The following is a 15,696-nucleotide window of genomic DNA, read 5'->3' as shown; positions in this document are numbered from 1 at the left end:
TTTGGAGGTACCCTTGCCGGTAAGGTAAGGCAACCGGCACGGCTACCTCCAACCTCGTAATGAGGCCCATTGTGTTCTAACATAGGTAAAAGCAATATTGACAGTTGGGGCAATGAGCGGCCCGGAAGCCTTCTGCACTTGTATCTAGCATCTTAGTAGGTCCACCCTTCCCTGTTCATTGACCATCTCTCTGCCGCATGTGCAATCTCAGATCCCCGCCGCTGCCATTGATCCTTGCTTGCATATCATCAGACACTGGTTTAACACTCTGCCTCCTTGGAAAAGGGTCAATCTCCTTTTGGGTGGGGTGTCTGGAGGTACTGGGTAACGTAGTGTGGTTTGTGGACCTCCGGCTTGCCACATTCTCCTCTGAGCGTTACATCAAGGAAGTAGGTGTCATCTTTACCAAAGGACATTGTTAATCAAATTGGTGAATCCACCTGGTTCAAACTATTTAGAATCCAGCACAGATTTGATTCTGTCCCAGTCCATGGCACATTTATACACATCTATGGAATATGTAGTTATGGACAATTTATGTCCATATTTCACCAAATGCTAGTTTTCAACAGAGTTTGGTGGCAATGTCGACACCTTGTAATTGCAGAGAATGGTTGCACTCAAACTTAACATTGTTTTTGTATAATATTAAAAGTGCAGTAACTGCACCAGAACTCCTTAGGAATGGAAACTGTAGTGCCTCTTGTTCTGCTTCAACTGCTTTTTGGGGTATCACTACATATTATCCCCACTAAAAATATCGCCGTATTTATGGTTGTCTGGAACGGCCATAGGCGATATTTTTGGGGGAGATCATTTTGGGGGTTTTTGGGAGCGGGGTGTGCCCCGCTCCTTTAAAAATAATGCAGGTGTTGCGGGGGTGGCCCCACGCAGGTTCCATGCTTTAATATCGCCGCAAAAATATGCCGATTATTTTGTATGGCGATATTTTTGCGGGGATATTAACACATGGAACCCTTTTTGGGGGCTACTCAGGTGTACATACTCAGTTGCGTCCTTTGCATAGGCCTATAGGTAAATGCCGGCGGACACTCCATCATTACCTCACTCTGACTTTCCCCAGCCCTCTTGGCCTTACAGAAATAGCAACAGGCCTGAAAAATTAAATGTCCCTACCTGCCAATCCACTTGTGGTTCTACATCGGGGACATCCACTATGTTCCTGCGCGTACACTGTACGTGTAAGTGGTATACGTATACCAAGTGGAACCGTGACCCCGGCTGCGGGCAGAGTGGGCAGGAAGGGAGCAACATGCAAAACGTTTTTCAAGGGTTGGCGACATGTGGCTTAACAACCAATTGCGTTGAAAAGATGTCTGTTTAGCTGTAACTGCTATTGCGTGGTAAGGTGGGAGAAGTGTGCTTTAACTTCAGAAAGAACAGTTCTGGAATGATGAAAATGCTTGCAAAAAGTAGTCAAACTGTTAACGGTAAAAGTTAAAAGTAGTGGGACGCCGCTCCGGACCGCTCCCGGTCACTTCTACCACCGCCATGTGCAGACTGAGCAAACCTCAGCCAGTCACGCGCTTCTTAACGACCGCTGCTCTACTTCGATCTACTCCTGGCACCACCTGTTCCTTTTCATCCTCATCTGTTCATCAAACACCAGACCAAGCCCTTCCCCACTCTCCAGGGATAAGGTGTGTGTCAGTGTGTGAACACTCCTGCCAGGTGGAGATTCGCATAACAGCGCTTCGTCTACACGCCCGGTCAGAAACAGGAACGGGCTTCCATTTGGCACAGCCTGCCACCTGTTGCTCTCTGTGTCACCGCTGCCAGCTTCTCTTGCTGCTATGCCCTTTTAAGGCGTAGCTTCTTTACCTCTGCTCTCTGCCACAGCACTTGGGCGCACAGCCGCTTTAACCCCTTTGCATTACCTGGCTGGTGGCCGCCTTCTTGTTAGGGCGCTTTAGAACACAGCATTTTTTATCACTACCCTTGCCTTCTGCTGGGTACTTTACTCCCGCCCCTCTTTTTACTGTATTTTCTTCCCTTGCACTTTAGCACCGCGGCACTTACAACGCCTTTCCTCTGCACGGCACCACACTTTAGCAGGCGGTCACTTCCCTTCCTCAATATCTACTGTTTTATCTGCAGCTAAACGTCTCTACTTCGGGCACAGCCTGCCAGGCTCCTGACCATGCGGACCTAGGCCACCGTCCTGGCAAAGGGGTCCCATGGCAACAGGACCTGCAGGCCTGTGCCTCCATGTGTAGGCCTGCCGCCTACATCAATAAGTGAGACACGGACTCAGACCAACCTCTTATGGAGTCTGCAGCCGTTCTGTCTCACGTGCCTGCAGGGGCTCCCTTTATTCATCTTGGGCCATGACACAGTCATGGCCCATCTTAAAGGGGCAACACACGTGGGAGGGACACATCCCCTTAAAGGGGCAATACACATGGGAGGGTCACACCCAACAGTCTCCAACACCCACCTTCCTTCCCCGGAACTTCAGCAAAACTCTATCGTTACCGCTCCCGTCCCCTCTCTGATGTCTCAATTGTAGCACACTGGCACTTAGCCGTTTCTTCCCCTCTCTACCGCCTTTTCCGCTGTTGCACTGTGGCAAAGCGCGTCTTTGCCACCTCTTCCCCCTCTGTGTCCTTTTCACACTCCCCGCGCCCCCTTTCTGCGACACTTTAACACATTGGCCTCGCTTCCTCGCCTTGTCAGCTGCCTTCGCGCTGTGCAGCACTTCAGCGCAGGGCCTTCTTGTTGCCACCTCAGACCATATACACTGTCCTTTCTGCCACCAACCCATTGCACACGTATTATTTCTCCGCAAGCAGTATATGTACCTGCAGACTACCGAGCTGAAGAGGGCTATGGAGTGCGGAAGGGGTGGCAGCACCGACTCTCCTGTCTTCGAGGGTCACAGCCAGGTCAGGCTTTCAGGAAAACGAAAACATTCATCATATAAGATACGTTAGCATCTACTGGGTGCAAAGGGACACTCGTTTACCTAGGCAGTGGTTATCCTGACACCTCATAGGTTTCTAGCTGAAGATGTGTAGGGGCCCATTTCAACATGATGGTTGGGCCCCCCTGCTTAGAGCGTAAACAGTCGGAGGCACCGTGGGGGGAGGGGGGGGGGCGCTTTAACACACATAGTGGATGTGACGTCACCAGAAACGAGCAGATCAAGGTGAAATAAGCAATTTTCATTCAATTGGCTTTCCATAACCATTCAAATTGCACAGGACGAATGGCATTTGGCTTTCCTAAAATCAATACACACCACCATCGAAGAGAGGATATTTTCTTCTAAGAGCGATCGCAAATGTAAAAAGGTGTGCATGTTTTAAACTCCAGAATCAATACCAAGGAATATGCAGTCCCAAAATATGTAATGTCAACTTTAGTTGTATGTTATACCGCGCCCTCTGTATGTTATTTTCTCATCAGGTTTTATGGTGCAGTGGTGAAGTACCTGGCCTGCGAACCTGGCGATCGCGGTATGAATCCCTAGGTTAGCATAGATTCAAAAGAGACAGGTTCCCATTTTACCTCTAAAATACCAAGGGGGTGGCGGCTGCCCTCTGAACAAAGTGGTTTGACGCCGTCCACCCACGTGTCCCCTCGACTTGAGCTCTGATTTGGCAAGCGAGATAAGTTTAATAGCCACAGATTATCACACAATGGTCACTGAAGAGCTCTAAACCCTTCTTTGTCAGCAAGTAGCTGATGTGGAGGAACCAGTGTTAAAAGGCAATGAGGTGATGACACTTCTATATATCCTGTGGGAAGAGAAAACACCGCTTGTAATGGAAGTGCTGCAAAGTGCACATTTAAAGCCCGGAACGAAAATAAATACATGAATATATTGCCGTGTTACAAGACTGTTGACTGGCAACATGGGGGCAGTTGCTGGGGAGGGGGGGGACTTGAGACTCCTTTCATTTGAAAGAGTTGAAAGGCCCTGACACAGTCCCTGTCTATCCTCGTGGTAAAGAGTTGTGTAGAACCTCTGCTTCATGCTCTTTTAGACCTTTTGAGAGGAATGAGATATCAGTGTTTGAAGGAGACCCCTCACCAGGGGACAGTCCCTGGTATTCCAGTAGGCCTTGTTTGCTAGGTTTCGGCTTACAGGGCTCATAGTGTCCCTCTATGCCACTTACAGGGCTGCATTGGTGAGGCTCCCAATGCTGCAAGGCATTCAAATATGTCCTTTTCACCAGCGAATTTCAGTGAAAAATGTGTGCCCAGGGCTCCAATAGTGGACGATATAAAGGATTGTGGCTTTATCAGACACGCGGCACGTGCAAGCACACACCAAATACAAACCCCACACCAAGGACAGAACCCACATATTACACACTTCAGTGACACATACACATCCTTGATTTTAACAAGCAGATGTTTGGGCTCGATGATGCTGGGCAGAAATGTGGAGTGGATTATACTGCCTGGTATCTGGATTGGATTGTTCAGGCTGGGGCTACAGGTGCACCACTTAGGCATAGATCTATAACATTGACTATAGTGGGTGCATATTTGGATTGGGTTTACTGGATACTATCTGGAATGGATTGAACTGGTTGGGATAACACGTGCATATATCTGCAATCGAATTAGTCTGGGTTACAGATTATTATGGCTGGAATTTCAAAATGGGAAATCGAAGCCTACACCCCCTAATGTTTGTTTGGCTGGTGATGGCTGGATGAGCCCATTGGCGTTGGTGGTGCAAGAACACAGTATTGGATTCCCAATGAAGACACGGGTGCGGAACAACCTCAGCATCCCCGCGCCCCCTCTCACCCCGACCGCCCCTGCCTCCATGTACAGGACGAGGATTTTACCGTGATATTATTGAGATTAACTTCTTCTAAATCCTTGTCGTTGCTCTTGATTTTTGCCAGGGTCTGTTCCACATTGGTAGGGTTCGGGGGCTCATCGGGAACCTGTTTGTATGTGTCCGGTTGCACCACACCTGAGAAACAACAAAACCCAAATTACATACAGTTTAAAGCCAAGTGAGTACATTGAAGCCTGGTCAGCATGGCATAACTATCCACGTCACACGATTTCGGACATATAAGTCTATTACCCTCTGTAGAACCCACCAACATTTTAGGTACCCTAAACACCCCCTTACTAGCCTGGGAGAAGTAATAGTTTCCGTCACTTCAAAAAAGTGGTCCATATTCGCCAATACGAATGTAGGTCTTTTAACACCATTTTATATGATTAGTACTCAGAGTTTCTGTGGAAATGTATGGATTTGAAAACTTATTGGGCTATTGACATTTGTTCAAATCAATCACTACATGGTGCAATAATTCTTTAAACGTGCCCACCCTGGCCTCTTGGGATAACTCTTCGAGCCTGGCTGTAAAGGCCAGTCTGAGATGAAAACCACCAAATGAAGTATCTAAAATGGGTACTGGCAGAAGTACTTGGGCGGAGGTGATTGGTATTATTGCTGTTTGCATTCCCTCCAAAATGCAAAGACTGATCAAACAAAACTGGGGCTAGCGTCAATCTTTCCCAGATGCTTCTAGACTGTTTTATGGAAGCGGATTACTTTGTGGTAACTCTTCTCGTCAGTAATAGGACAACCCTTCTAGGGCAGGGCGCAACTGGAGCAACCATTAGTTGGCACATGTCTTTCCTCATTTAAGAATCAGAAGTACAAATACCAATACGGCCGCATCAATGACCAGGTCTTGCCCAACACAGATCAAAGTCTCTGTTCCGCTACTTTCCTTTCACACCAGAGTGCAAAGACCTACAGGAGCAGACAGAAGGGTTGCCTGGTGAAACGTCAGCAGAAAGATGATCTATGAACTTAGGAGTGCAAGAGTTACAATGGCGAGTGCCATCTACTTAGTCCTGCTTCCATGTTGTTAATAGGGTTTGTACAGCGCACCACTGCCAATTACATGGTCTCCAGGAGCTCTGGCGGATCTGAAAAAGTGTTGCTGGGTTGGATTAGTCAGGAGGAAAGGGAAAATGCAACATTTCCGTGCTTTGTGTTTTTACATGAAGACCAGAAGTACATGTGAGTATTCTACATGTGTTCTGATTAAAAGCGATTTTGGCTTTGTGTCCAAAGAGGAGACCTTGTTTGCCTGGCGTGCAGGGGTGCAATGCTTATGAGCTGTCCTGTTCTTATTGGAATTTAGAGGTGTAGAGCTCAGAGGTCAGGGATGGGTCTATAAACAGTGATTTGTGAGTGACTAGTTTATGCTTCTGTGTGATGTTTTATGTGCAGATGTGCAGAGCTTCAGGATAAAATAGGGTTCATGGTCCAGCCTTGTTCTTGTGTGAGTGTGATTACCGTCAGAAGTCTGGTATTTGTTGCTTTGTGTTCGTTTTCATTGCTCTTCGCTTGGTGAGTGTGGGTGCCCTGAATAACTTTCACGGTAGGGTATGGATGTTGGTGGGAGCCATTGCAGCATTCACTTGGAGTTTGTTCCCTGTCCTACAGGCACTTGGTATTGTGTCTGTGGTGGTGTGGTGATCGTTGTTTGGACGCTGGTCGGTAGGAATTCTCCATATACCACAGGAGTTCTCCATATGCCCCGTACTGGTTTGAGCATCAGGCGCCAGTGTGGTGTTCCCCCTGGGTTTGTTGTATGTCATGAATCTGAATGCCACGTGCAGTGATTTGGTTTCCTTTTTTAGCATTGGCTGGTTAGCTTCTCTGTCACTTACACATTGAATAGCCATATCTAAAGATTTTTCCTGAATTTAAGGTGCTCATGGGCTAACTGTAGAAACTGGGGTATCACTTCCTGAGGCACTACAAGTCTTCTGTAGTCTCCTGGGGTAGACTCAATAGGCTCACTGTAGAGAAGGCCATCCTTCAAGTATAGCCTGGGCTTCTGTGACTCTTGCCCTTCCAGCTGGGAAGCTGCCTGTTGGCGAAGTACTTCCAGAGTAGGACACTCTCTTTGACCTCTGCTCCTGTGTAGTGCACGCTTCTCTAGGCAGCGTGTTGGAAGGTTCTCCACAACAAGTCTACCTACTTGCATACTAATAAGCAGATAAACAATAATTCCTTGTTAAGTTTGGAGTATACAACCAAGGTCTTGCCAAAAATGTTTTCCGGTGTGCTTTGACTGAGTATCTAATCTTGATATTGTCTCATATGTTTAATGCTTGCAGAAAGCATGCAAAGTAGCCCAGGTGGCAGCTCTGCAAATAACATCACCCACAATGCATCATTAAAAAGCAAGTGCCACATCTTGGCCCTAACCTCATGTGCATGAAAGAGGTTTGGAGGGGTTATCTCTGGTTGTCTCCGACCGATTGACAGCCCAGGATGCAGATGCCTTGAAAGCCATTTTCTGCTGGAGAAGACCCACCATAAACCTTCAAAGGTCTTTCTAGGGGTTTGATAACTTTCTTGTGGCAGCATTAGAAGACGGGTTCTGGAAAAGTAAGCAAGCTAATGTTCTGGTTGATTAAAAAAAATCCCAAAGGATCATTAGGAAAAGAAATAAGAATGGAGTGGGACTATTTTATTGCCCATATAGAAATCAGTGGTTGCCTCCTGAGAAGAGAACACCTCTCAATGGCCAGCAATTTAAGCTTTTCTTTAAAATTATGTTTTTATTTCAATGTATGTTTTGTTTTTTTAGCATTTTTCAGTGGTTTTGTGTTTTTTCAATTTTATGATAAATATTTTAACATAAGACAGCTGTTAAGGGATGTATACTCCTTTATAGGCCTGTATAATGACTGCGATGGGCTGATATAATAAGCCTCAACTTGCTCCATTTACGTCCCTGAGGCCAAAGGCTAATTGTTGTTATGGCTGAAGGTGCTAATGGGGTCTCGGGCTGCAGGAACATGTTATATCTTCATCCGGGAAGCACCAGGGATGCACATGGAGGTTCTAATGTACTTTATTCAATTACACCATCGGCACCCATAAGACACCGCCCAGCTTCTCCCCTTTTCCAACCGTCTATGACGCTCGCCCTTTTCTCCCCATTCCATGTTCTATATTCTATGTGAACTCACATTCTATCTCAGCTCACAACACATCCCCCACCCTACAATTAATAAGTACCAAAGAAAACAAGCAAACGCTCCACTATCTGGAAAACTGTGAAGTAAACTATACATAAACTATGTACTCCAACTTAACCATGTGTAAGCAGGCTGTGTGACAACTCTGTGCAACCTAATCAACATTTAGAGAATATAGGCCCTAACGCTTAAATAATATATGCATTGTAAATGTATCTAGTCATGTTACAATCCTGTGTCCACTTGGGTGGTCTTCTCACTCTCTTATTCCTACTTACAGAATTCCCCTCACAATGTTCCGTATTTCCTCCACTCTCCCCGTTTTCTTCAGTACTTCCTCCACTCCCACCTCTCTCCTCACTCGGCACGCAACAATCATTTCTTTAATCCCAAATCCAACTACACCCATCACCAACTTGAACCTCCTTCTCCTTCCTAGCAAACGTGCCTGAATACGTAGCCCCTCTCTTCAAATTCCAAACGGAACCATCTTCTATTCTCACTTCTCAGCTAGACCCAGAAATTACCTCACTTAATCCTTATTTCCTAGAACCGGTGCATTCCTGATTGCCTCTAATGCATCATGCTTGGGTCTGTACCCTTCTCCGTTCAAAACAGGCCCCAAATATTCTACTTCCGGTTTTTGAAATGTACATTTTGATCTTTCAATCGACAACCCCTTCGCCTTCAACCTCCTGAAAGGCTGCTTCCAGGCTTTTGTCATGCTCTTCTAACCCTTCCCATAAATCAAAATGTTATCCTGATAAACCTCTGTTCCTGAAAATCCTTGAGTGACACCATACGATGAAATATGGCTGCTGCTGATGCCAGCCCAAATGGCATATGGTTAAATCATTACAATCCAAATGGCACGATGAATTAAGTAATGTCCTTGCTCTCTTCAGTTAGTGGAATCTGATGGTCATGCTGCTAATGGATCCAAAGTTGTGACAATTCTGCTCCACTGACAATTTAGCATCTCTGATATCTTTGATAAAGGGTACTTGCCCTTTTTTAAATTTTTGTTTCCATCCTTGAGTTCAACACACTCTTATTTTTCCATTCTTTTTGGCTGCAACTACTATGGGGAATATCCACTCTGATGATTACATTTTTCGATTATTCCCTCCTTTTCTAATCTGTCCAACTCCTTCTCCACCTTCCTGCTTAAAGTCTTTGGAATGCTCCTTGCTCTAGGCATCACCGGCTCAGCTCCCAATTTCAAAATGATCTTGTGTGCATATCCTTTAACACAATTTATGTTAGAGGTGAGAATATCCTCTAATTGCTCATCTTCATTTCCTCCTCCCTTCCGTACGGATCTTCATGACATGGATCCAATTTTATTTTGAGTGCAGCTTGGTCTTTTCACCCCAGCACCTGCACACCCTTCTTTGCAACAAACACTTTGATTGTTGCCATTCTGCTCTGAATTCAGCCAGAACTTGGAAATATCCCATTATCTGAATCCTAGTCCCTTCAAATCCTCCTGGCTTTTTTTATATCTGTCCTGCATAAGGTTGCTTTAACACCTCACTGTGTTAACTCCTACCATTTCTCTCTAGGGATTATGCTATATGGCGAACAACTGTCCACCATCACCTTCATTCTTATACTTCCACATGCATCACACAACTCAGGCATTTGAGGTCGGACTTATTTTCTTCACATATTATTTTTATCATTCTTTCATCCTCAGATGTATTGTCCTCTTGTACCAAACAAACTCTATTTTTTATTTCTACACACAACAGCAAAATGCCACAATTTGCACATTTAAGATTTGCTGCAGGACAATATTTTAAGTTTCAGTAATGCCCGCTCTTCCCACAGCAAAAACATGTTTTTTCTCCTTCTTCCAGACGCCATTTGCTCTCTCTCCTTCTGTTTGATGCCAATTCCTATTCACACTCTGCTCCTTATCTCCATCATTTGGAATGTGAGTTTTTTCTCCTTCCTGGTGTCCTTTTCCTTCTCTTTCACATGTCCTTCCATCTTCTTCCCCACTACATTATCCTGCGAGTTTGCCAGGCCTCCTTACTTCTCTGACTTCGCCTGTAAAACCTCTTTTTTCCCCTTTAATTTCCTTAAAGCACACCTGTGAGTGCTTTATCTTCTTCGCTATTGCAATTGCTTCTGCTAGTGTAGGGTATCCACACATCCATAGTCTATGTTGTATGAGTGTGTTATTCGTGTGTATAATAATCTGGTCTCTAATCAATTCCTCAATTGTAATCCCCATTCCAAACTTGCAAACTAAAGACAACGTTTTTAATACTGAGACATCTTTTTCTGTCGATTCGTCACATTTCTGCACTCTCTAATAAAAATTAAACCTGTTCATAGCTACTTTCATTTCAGGTGCATAGTTTAGCTCCAATTGTTTCATGGTTCTTTCATATATGTCCATGTCGCCTGCTCGTAAATCTGTCGCACTCAAAGGAGCTAGCTGCCTGTATTTCGGCTATCCCTCTGGTCCAAGTGCATGTAAAAGCAGTAATTTATTTTCTGATGTCAATCGTTCATGTTACACTGTCTTCATATAATTCCCCTAATATTCTTTCCATTCCATCCACATAATTCTTGATGCGTCCTGAAACATTAAAATATATCTGCTGGTGGGTGGATTTTAATACTCTGCATTATAGTAAAATGTATTGGTTTGTGCAATTTCCAATAATAATTTAAATTTCTTGTGCACCAACTCTCTCATTGCAATCAATTCGAGAAAAGAAATAAAATAATCACTGTTCCACTTATTCAGTTCAGTTAATTCCTCTCTTCTGTTCTCGTTTTCGTGTAATGAAGTAGGGCGCAGGCACACCAGGATGAAGTATAAGGAAAGTTTATTGTTAAAACCCTGCAGCATAACTCCCAACAACCAACAACAAGAGATCCTTCCCACCAACTGACAAACCCCCACATTCCATGTTCCACAGTGACCTCACAGCCTTCTGAATTAGAACGTGTGATAGCTACCACACATCTTCCCCCCAAATTCCTTTAACTTAATGACAGGTGAGAACATACATAACAGTGAATAAAACAATGGAATAACTTCATAACATTTCATAATATGCATACTAAACAGAGTAAACTATGTACCTTGTAAATACACAAAGAGACCTGACAAAGACAATTGAATAAAAGATACATCCTGATACATAAACATAAATCACCTAATATAATTCTTCATCCATACTGGCCCTCTTCTTCTCCTAACTGAACCGCCACCAACACAATCACCCCAATACTAATATCAGCAGAGCCCACTCCAATGACCTCACCAGAGGGGTAGTTATACCCTATTCCTACTCCACAATCATCCCCGAACACATCCCCCAACCCTGGAAACTTCCCCCATGCACCACTCCTTCGTCCACACCTTCCACCGCCACCACTCTATCAAGATTCCAAATGGACCCATCATCCAGCCTAACCGCATTGCCCAAACACTCAAGGACCCTTTTGGGCTCTGAAAATTTCAACATTCTTTCGACTGTATGCACCCCCTTCTTCACACGCACCCACGACCCAACCATCACCTCGACACTCGCCTTTGTTCTGCGAGCCAATTTTGCATCATAATAACTCTTGTTTCTTGTTTTTGCTTCACTCATCCTTTCCCCCAACCTTGTATCAAAATCTAGACTCTCCTGGGCCCTCCATACTACATCACCAACCTTAGTCATTTTGTTCAACCACGCAGGATTGAGGCCCGTGTTGGCCTCCCTACCCCTCATAATCCTAAATGGTGACACCTGCATTACCCCATTAGGAGGCATCCTTACATTCCATAAGAATCTCCGAACAGCTTCTTTCACTTACATGCCATTCCTCACCCCTTGTTCAATCACACCCACCAACACCCTCTTAAAACGCTCAACAGCACCAATAGACTGAGGCCTATACAAGGATGTGAACCCTCTCTTCCTAGCATACTCTGACATTTCCGCACACCTAAATTGGGTAGCATTATCACTCCACAGTTCCACAGGGAAACCAACCCACTCTTCTGAACACTTGTTCCAGAACTTAATTATCTCACCACTAGAAATGTGTTTGACCCACCTCACCTCCCGCCACTTGGAAAAATAATCCACCAGAACAATCAACAACCTATGCTCTTTCCCAAACTTCTCATACGGTCCCAGATTGTCTATAGCCACATGCGACCACGCTCCCTCAGGAAACTGCAGCAGCAAAAATTCCTGTCTGTGAGTCTTCAATGCCTTATCACAGTTGCGACAAGCACCACTCTCCCTAATCACCCGCTCCACCATCACATCCATTCCTGGACAGCAATACCTCTCACTCAACTTCCTCTTGGTGCACATCGTGCCAGAATGCCCTTCATGAGCTTTGTTGTCAAGCTTCTATCTAAAACACATAGGTACCAGCAACACCCGTCCCTTCCCCTCAACAACACATCATCCTCCAACATCAACTGGTCCTTAATTTCCCAGTACACCCTCAACTCATCAGAAAAATCTTTTTTTGTACAGCTAACCCTGTTTCGTCCACAGCACTACCTTTTCAAGCACAGAATACTCTGCTAAGCCATCCTTCCACTCGCCTTTCTTAATCACCACATATTAATCTGCAATCTCCTCAAGAAAAGCCACCATAAGTTCCTCTTCCTCCTGCACAACCTCCAAATTCCCTGTTCCCTCCAAAGGTGCCCTTAACAGAAAATATGCCACTCTAATAATAAAACCAGGTACATATTCTACCTCAAAATCATATTCCTGTACTCTCAAGTACAACAGGCAATCCTAGGCGTGGTTCTCATCATTCCTTTTTGACTGAAAGTACCTCCACCAACGGCTTATGATCCATTCTCACCAAAAACCTTTTGCCCCACACATAGTTCCTGAAATGTGCAATTCCCCACACACATACCAGCAACTCCCTCTCTATCACCGAATATCTACTCTCGCACTCTGTGACTGCTGTCGATGCATGACAAAGTGTCCTTTCCTCTGTTCCAAAACCTTGAGAAAGAACCGCTCCTAACCTTTTCACACTGGCATCCACTGTAATAGTCCACTAATCCTCCACCTTGAAGCCTCCCAAATTCTGTGCATCCCAAATTTCATCCTTTATTACCTCCAAAGCCCTCTGACACGCCTCATACCAAACAAACTCCACACTCCCCCTCAAAGGTTTGTTAATTGGTTCCGATACAACAGCGAAATTCTTAAACTTGTAAAATTCAGCAAGACCTGAAATTCCCCTCACTTCATCCTTATTCTTAGGTACTGGTGCTTCTCTTACCGCCCTCATGGCATCCTTCTTTGGGCGATACCCCTTCCCACTCACTCACGACATTTCCCAGATACTTTACCTCCTCCACCCTGAATTGACACTTACTCAATTCAATCGTCAACCCTCTATCTCTGAGACTGCTCAAAACCTCAAACAGCCTCTTGTCATGCTCCAATGCGGTTTTCCCATATATCAAAATGTCATCCTGGTACACCATTGTACCTTTAATTCCCCTAAGGGCCTTGCTCATCACCTTTTTAAACATTACCGCTTTGGACGCTAGTCCGAACAGCATCCTGCGAAAACACAATAACCCAAAAGGTGTGATAAAGGTTGTTAAACATTGACAATCTGTGATATACTGCAGACAAGACTAGGCTGGTAAACACAGCCGCCTCTCCCACACTGCTCAACATCTCCGTGATCGCCTGCAATGGGAAGTTGTCCACAAGAATGTCCTTATTGACGCCCCTAAGGTCAAAACACATTCTGATCTTCTCATTCTTCCTCTGTGCCGCACTATGAGGCTGATCCATTCCGCCTATGAGCAAACCATCGCAAACATCCCACCTTGCTGGTAAACACTTCTGGAAAATGCTCCTCCTCCGTGGCACTGCTATGTACGAACAGAACTGTTTCATTACTCCTGGGGTCCAATCTAATACCCAAGGCTGCCTGATCTCGCCAACCCAAGATGTCCACACCTTTCCATGCTATGTACATGTTGACCACCGCCAGCCTTCCTTTGTATTCCACCACTGACTGGAACATCCCCTTCATGGTAATCCTGGAACCTTCAAATCCACCAGGATACTTGATGTTGGATCTCCTAAGCACTCTAGATAAGCCTGCTTCCCGCAGCTTCTCCCATCTGGCTTCCCGATTGTATTGTGTAGGGTGAACAACTGTACACCATTAGCTTAACCTGAAAACCATCTATCCTGGTCTTAAAACATCAGCACTTCATTTAAGAATAATCCCCTTTACTCTCCTGCACAAATAGTACTTGATCCTCATCATCGAAGCTTTTATCTTCATCATCATCTTGAATACAGGAAACTTTTATCTTCCTCCGGCACGTCACTGCAAAGTGTCGCTTGAGACCACAATTCGTGCACTTTTGGTTAAGCGCAGGACAAGTTTTAGAGCTGGCAAAATGTCCATAACGGCCACATCTGAAACACTTCCTGTTTTCAGCATCAGAAGATGGCTACCCCTTCTTCTTCTCTACCATGGCTTCACCTTTCCGTTTAGGTTCTTCCTTCTTTGCATTACCTTTTTTCCTTCTCTTGGTGACCACATTCACCTGGCACTGTTCCTTTCCGGAATCACTTTTGCCCACCTCTGACAAGTCACTCTTCTTTTTCTCTTTTATGGCATGGGAACACAACAAGGTGTGCTCCACTTTTATAGAAATAGCCTCTTCAAGGGTGGGATTCCCACACATCCACAAGCGTTCCTGGATAACTGTATTATTTGTGTGGATAATAATCTGGTCCTTTATCAACTCATCAGTCCCCATCTTTGCAGTGAACTCACATGTACCTGCCAAAGTCCTCAGTGCACTAACATACTCCTCCACCGACTCGTGCTCCAGCTGCTTCCGAGTGTAGAAATTATAGCGATTTATAGCTGTATTGGTCCTGGGTGAAAAGAATATGTCCAACCGAAGAAGAGCTTTTTGATATTCATCCATATCACCCCCTCCTTGGGCATCAGTCACGAGCGGCAAATCCCTATATTTCTTCTGGCCTTCCTGCCCTAAGGAATGCAACAATAACATCTTTTTGACCGGGGTCATTCCTTCATATTCAATGGCACCCAAGTAGTTCATCCAATATTCCTTCCATTAATTCCAGGGTGTGTTTGGCGTACCAGGACTTGGCAGGAAGGCTTCTTGAGGATGACAGTCGCCAACATTTCTCCAGCACCGGAACCTCAGCCAGTCCCTCCTTTCCAACTCCTTCACTAGCTCCCTTGACTGGAAAATACCCACTCAGCACCTCTCAGCTAGTGCAGAGTGTCAAACCAGAAGTAAAAAAAAAAGTATTAAAAACCACTGGAAGAAGAATCGTTCAGGAGCAATGATGATACCGGGTTCATTGTTTACGGTAGGTTGCTGCGACAACCAAGATGGCCACTCCACGCTTCCTGATGCTCGCTGCTCCTTCTTCTAAGCCGCGAGCACTCAAGCTGCTTTGCTCCTGCCTCTCAAACTGCTCCGCTTCGACTCCCAAGGGAGTGCTTGGCACATGCAGCTCCTGGTCCACCCGACCACAGACACGCCCTTGACTCGCCGACAGCGAGCCTGTCCTCAGGGCCCTCCACACCATATCCGCCGCTGGGTTAATAACACTTGCAAACACCAGAATTAGTTACGCAGGCGCGCATCAGCACAACAGGCCCAGAGGAGACTTCCGC

The 15,696-nt window shown here is 45.3% G+C and overlaps 1 protein-coding gene across 2 annotated transcripts in view; it reads right to left on the bottom strand.

Moving 5' to 3' along the window:
- The window catches only part of TMOD4 (tropomodulin 4), a 304,747-nt gene that overhangs the window by 50,394 nt on the left and 238,657 nt on the right, over nucleotides 1–15,696 (bottom strand). For both annotated transcript variants that reach the window (XM_069649866.1, XM_069649872.1), the window contains one exon: nucleotides 4,827–4,957. In XM_069649866.1, coding sequence (XP_069505967.1) covers nucleotides 4,827–4,957 — 131 coding nt within the window. The remainder of the gene's footprint in view (nucleotides 1–4,826; nucleotides 4,958–15,696) is intronic.

This window comes from Ambystoma mexicanum, chromosome 1p, assembly GCF_040938575.1.
Source record: "Ambystoma mexicanum isolate Mex_15411 chromosome 1p, UKY_AmexF1_1, whole genome shotgun sequence".
In the NCBI taxonomy this organism is placed as follows: Eukaryota; Metazoa; Chordata; class Amphibia; order Caudata; family Ambystomatidae; genus Ambystoma; species Ambystoma mexicanum.
Note: the sequence above shows the minus strand (reverse complement) of the source record. Positions and strands in the feature narration are given on the sequence as shown.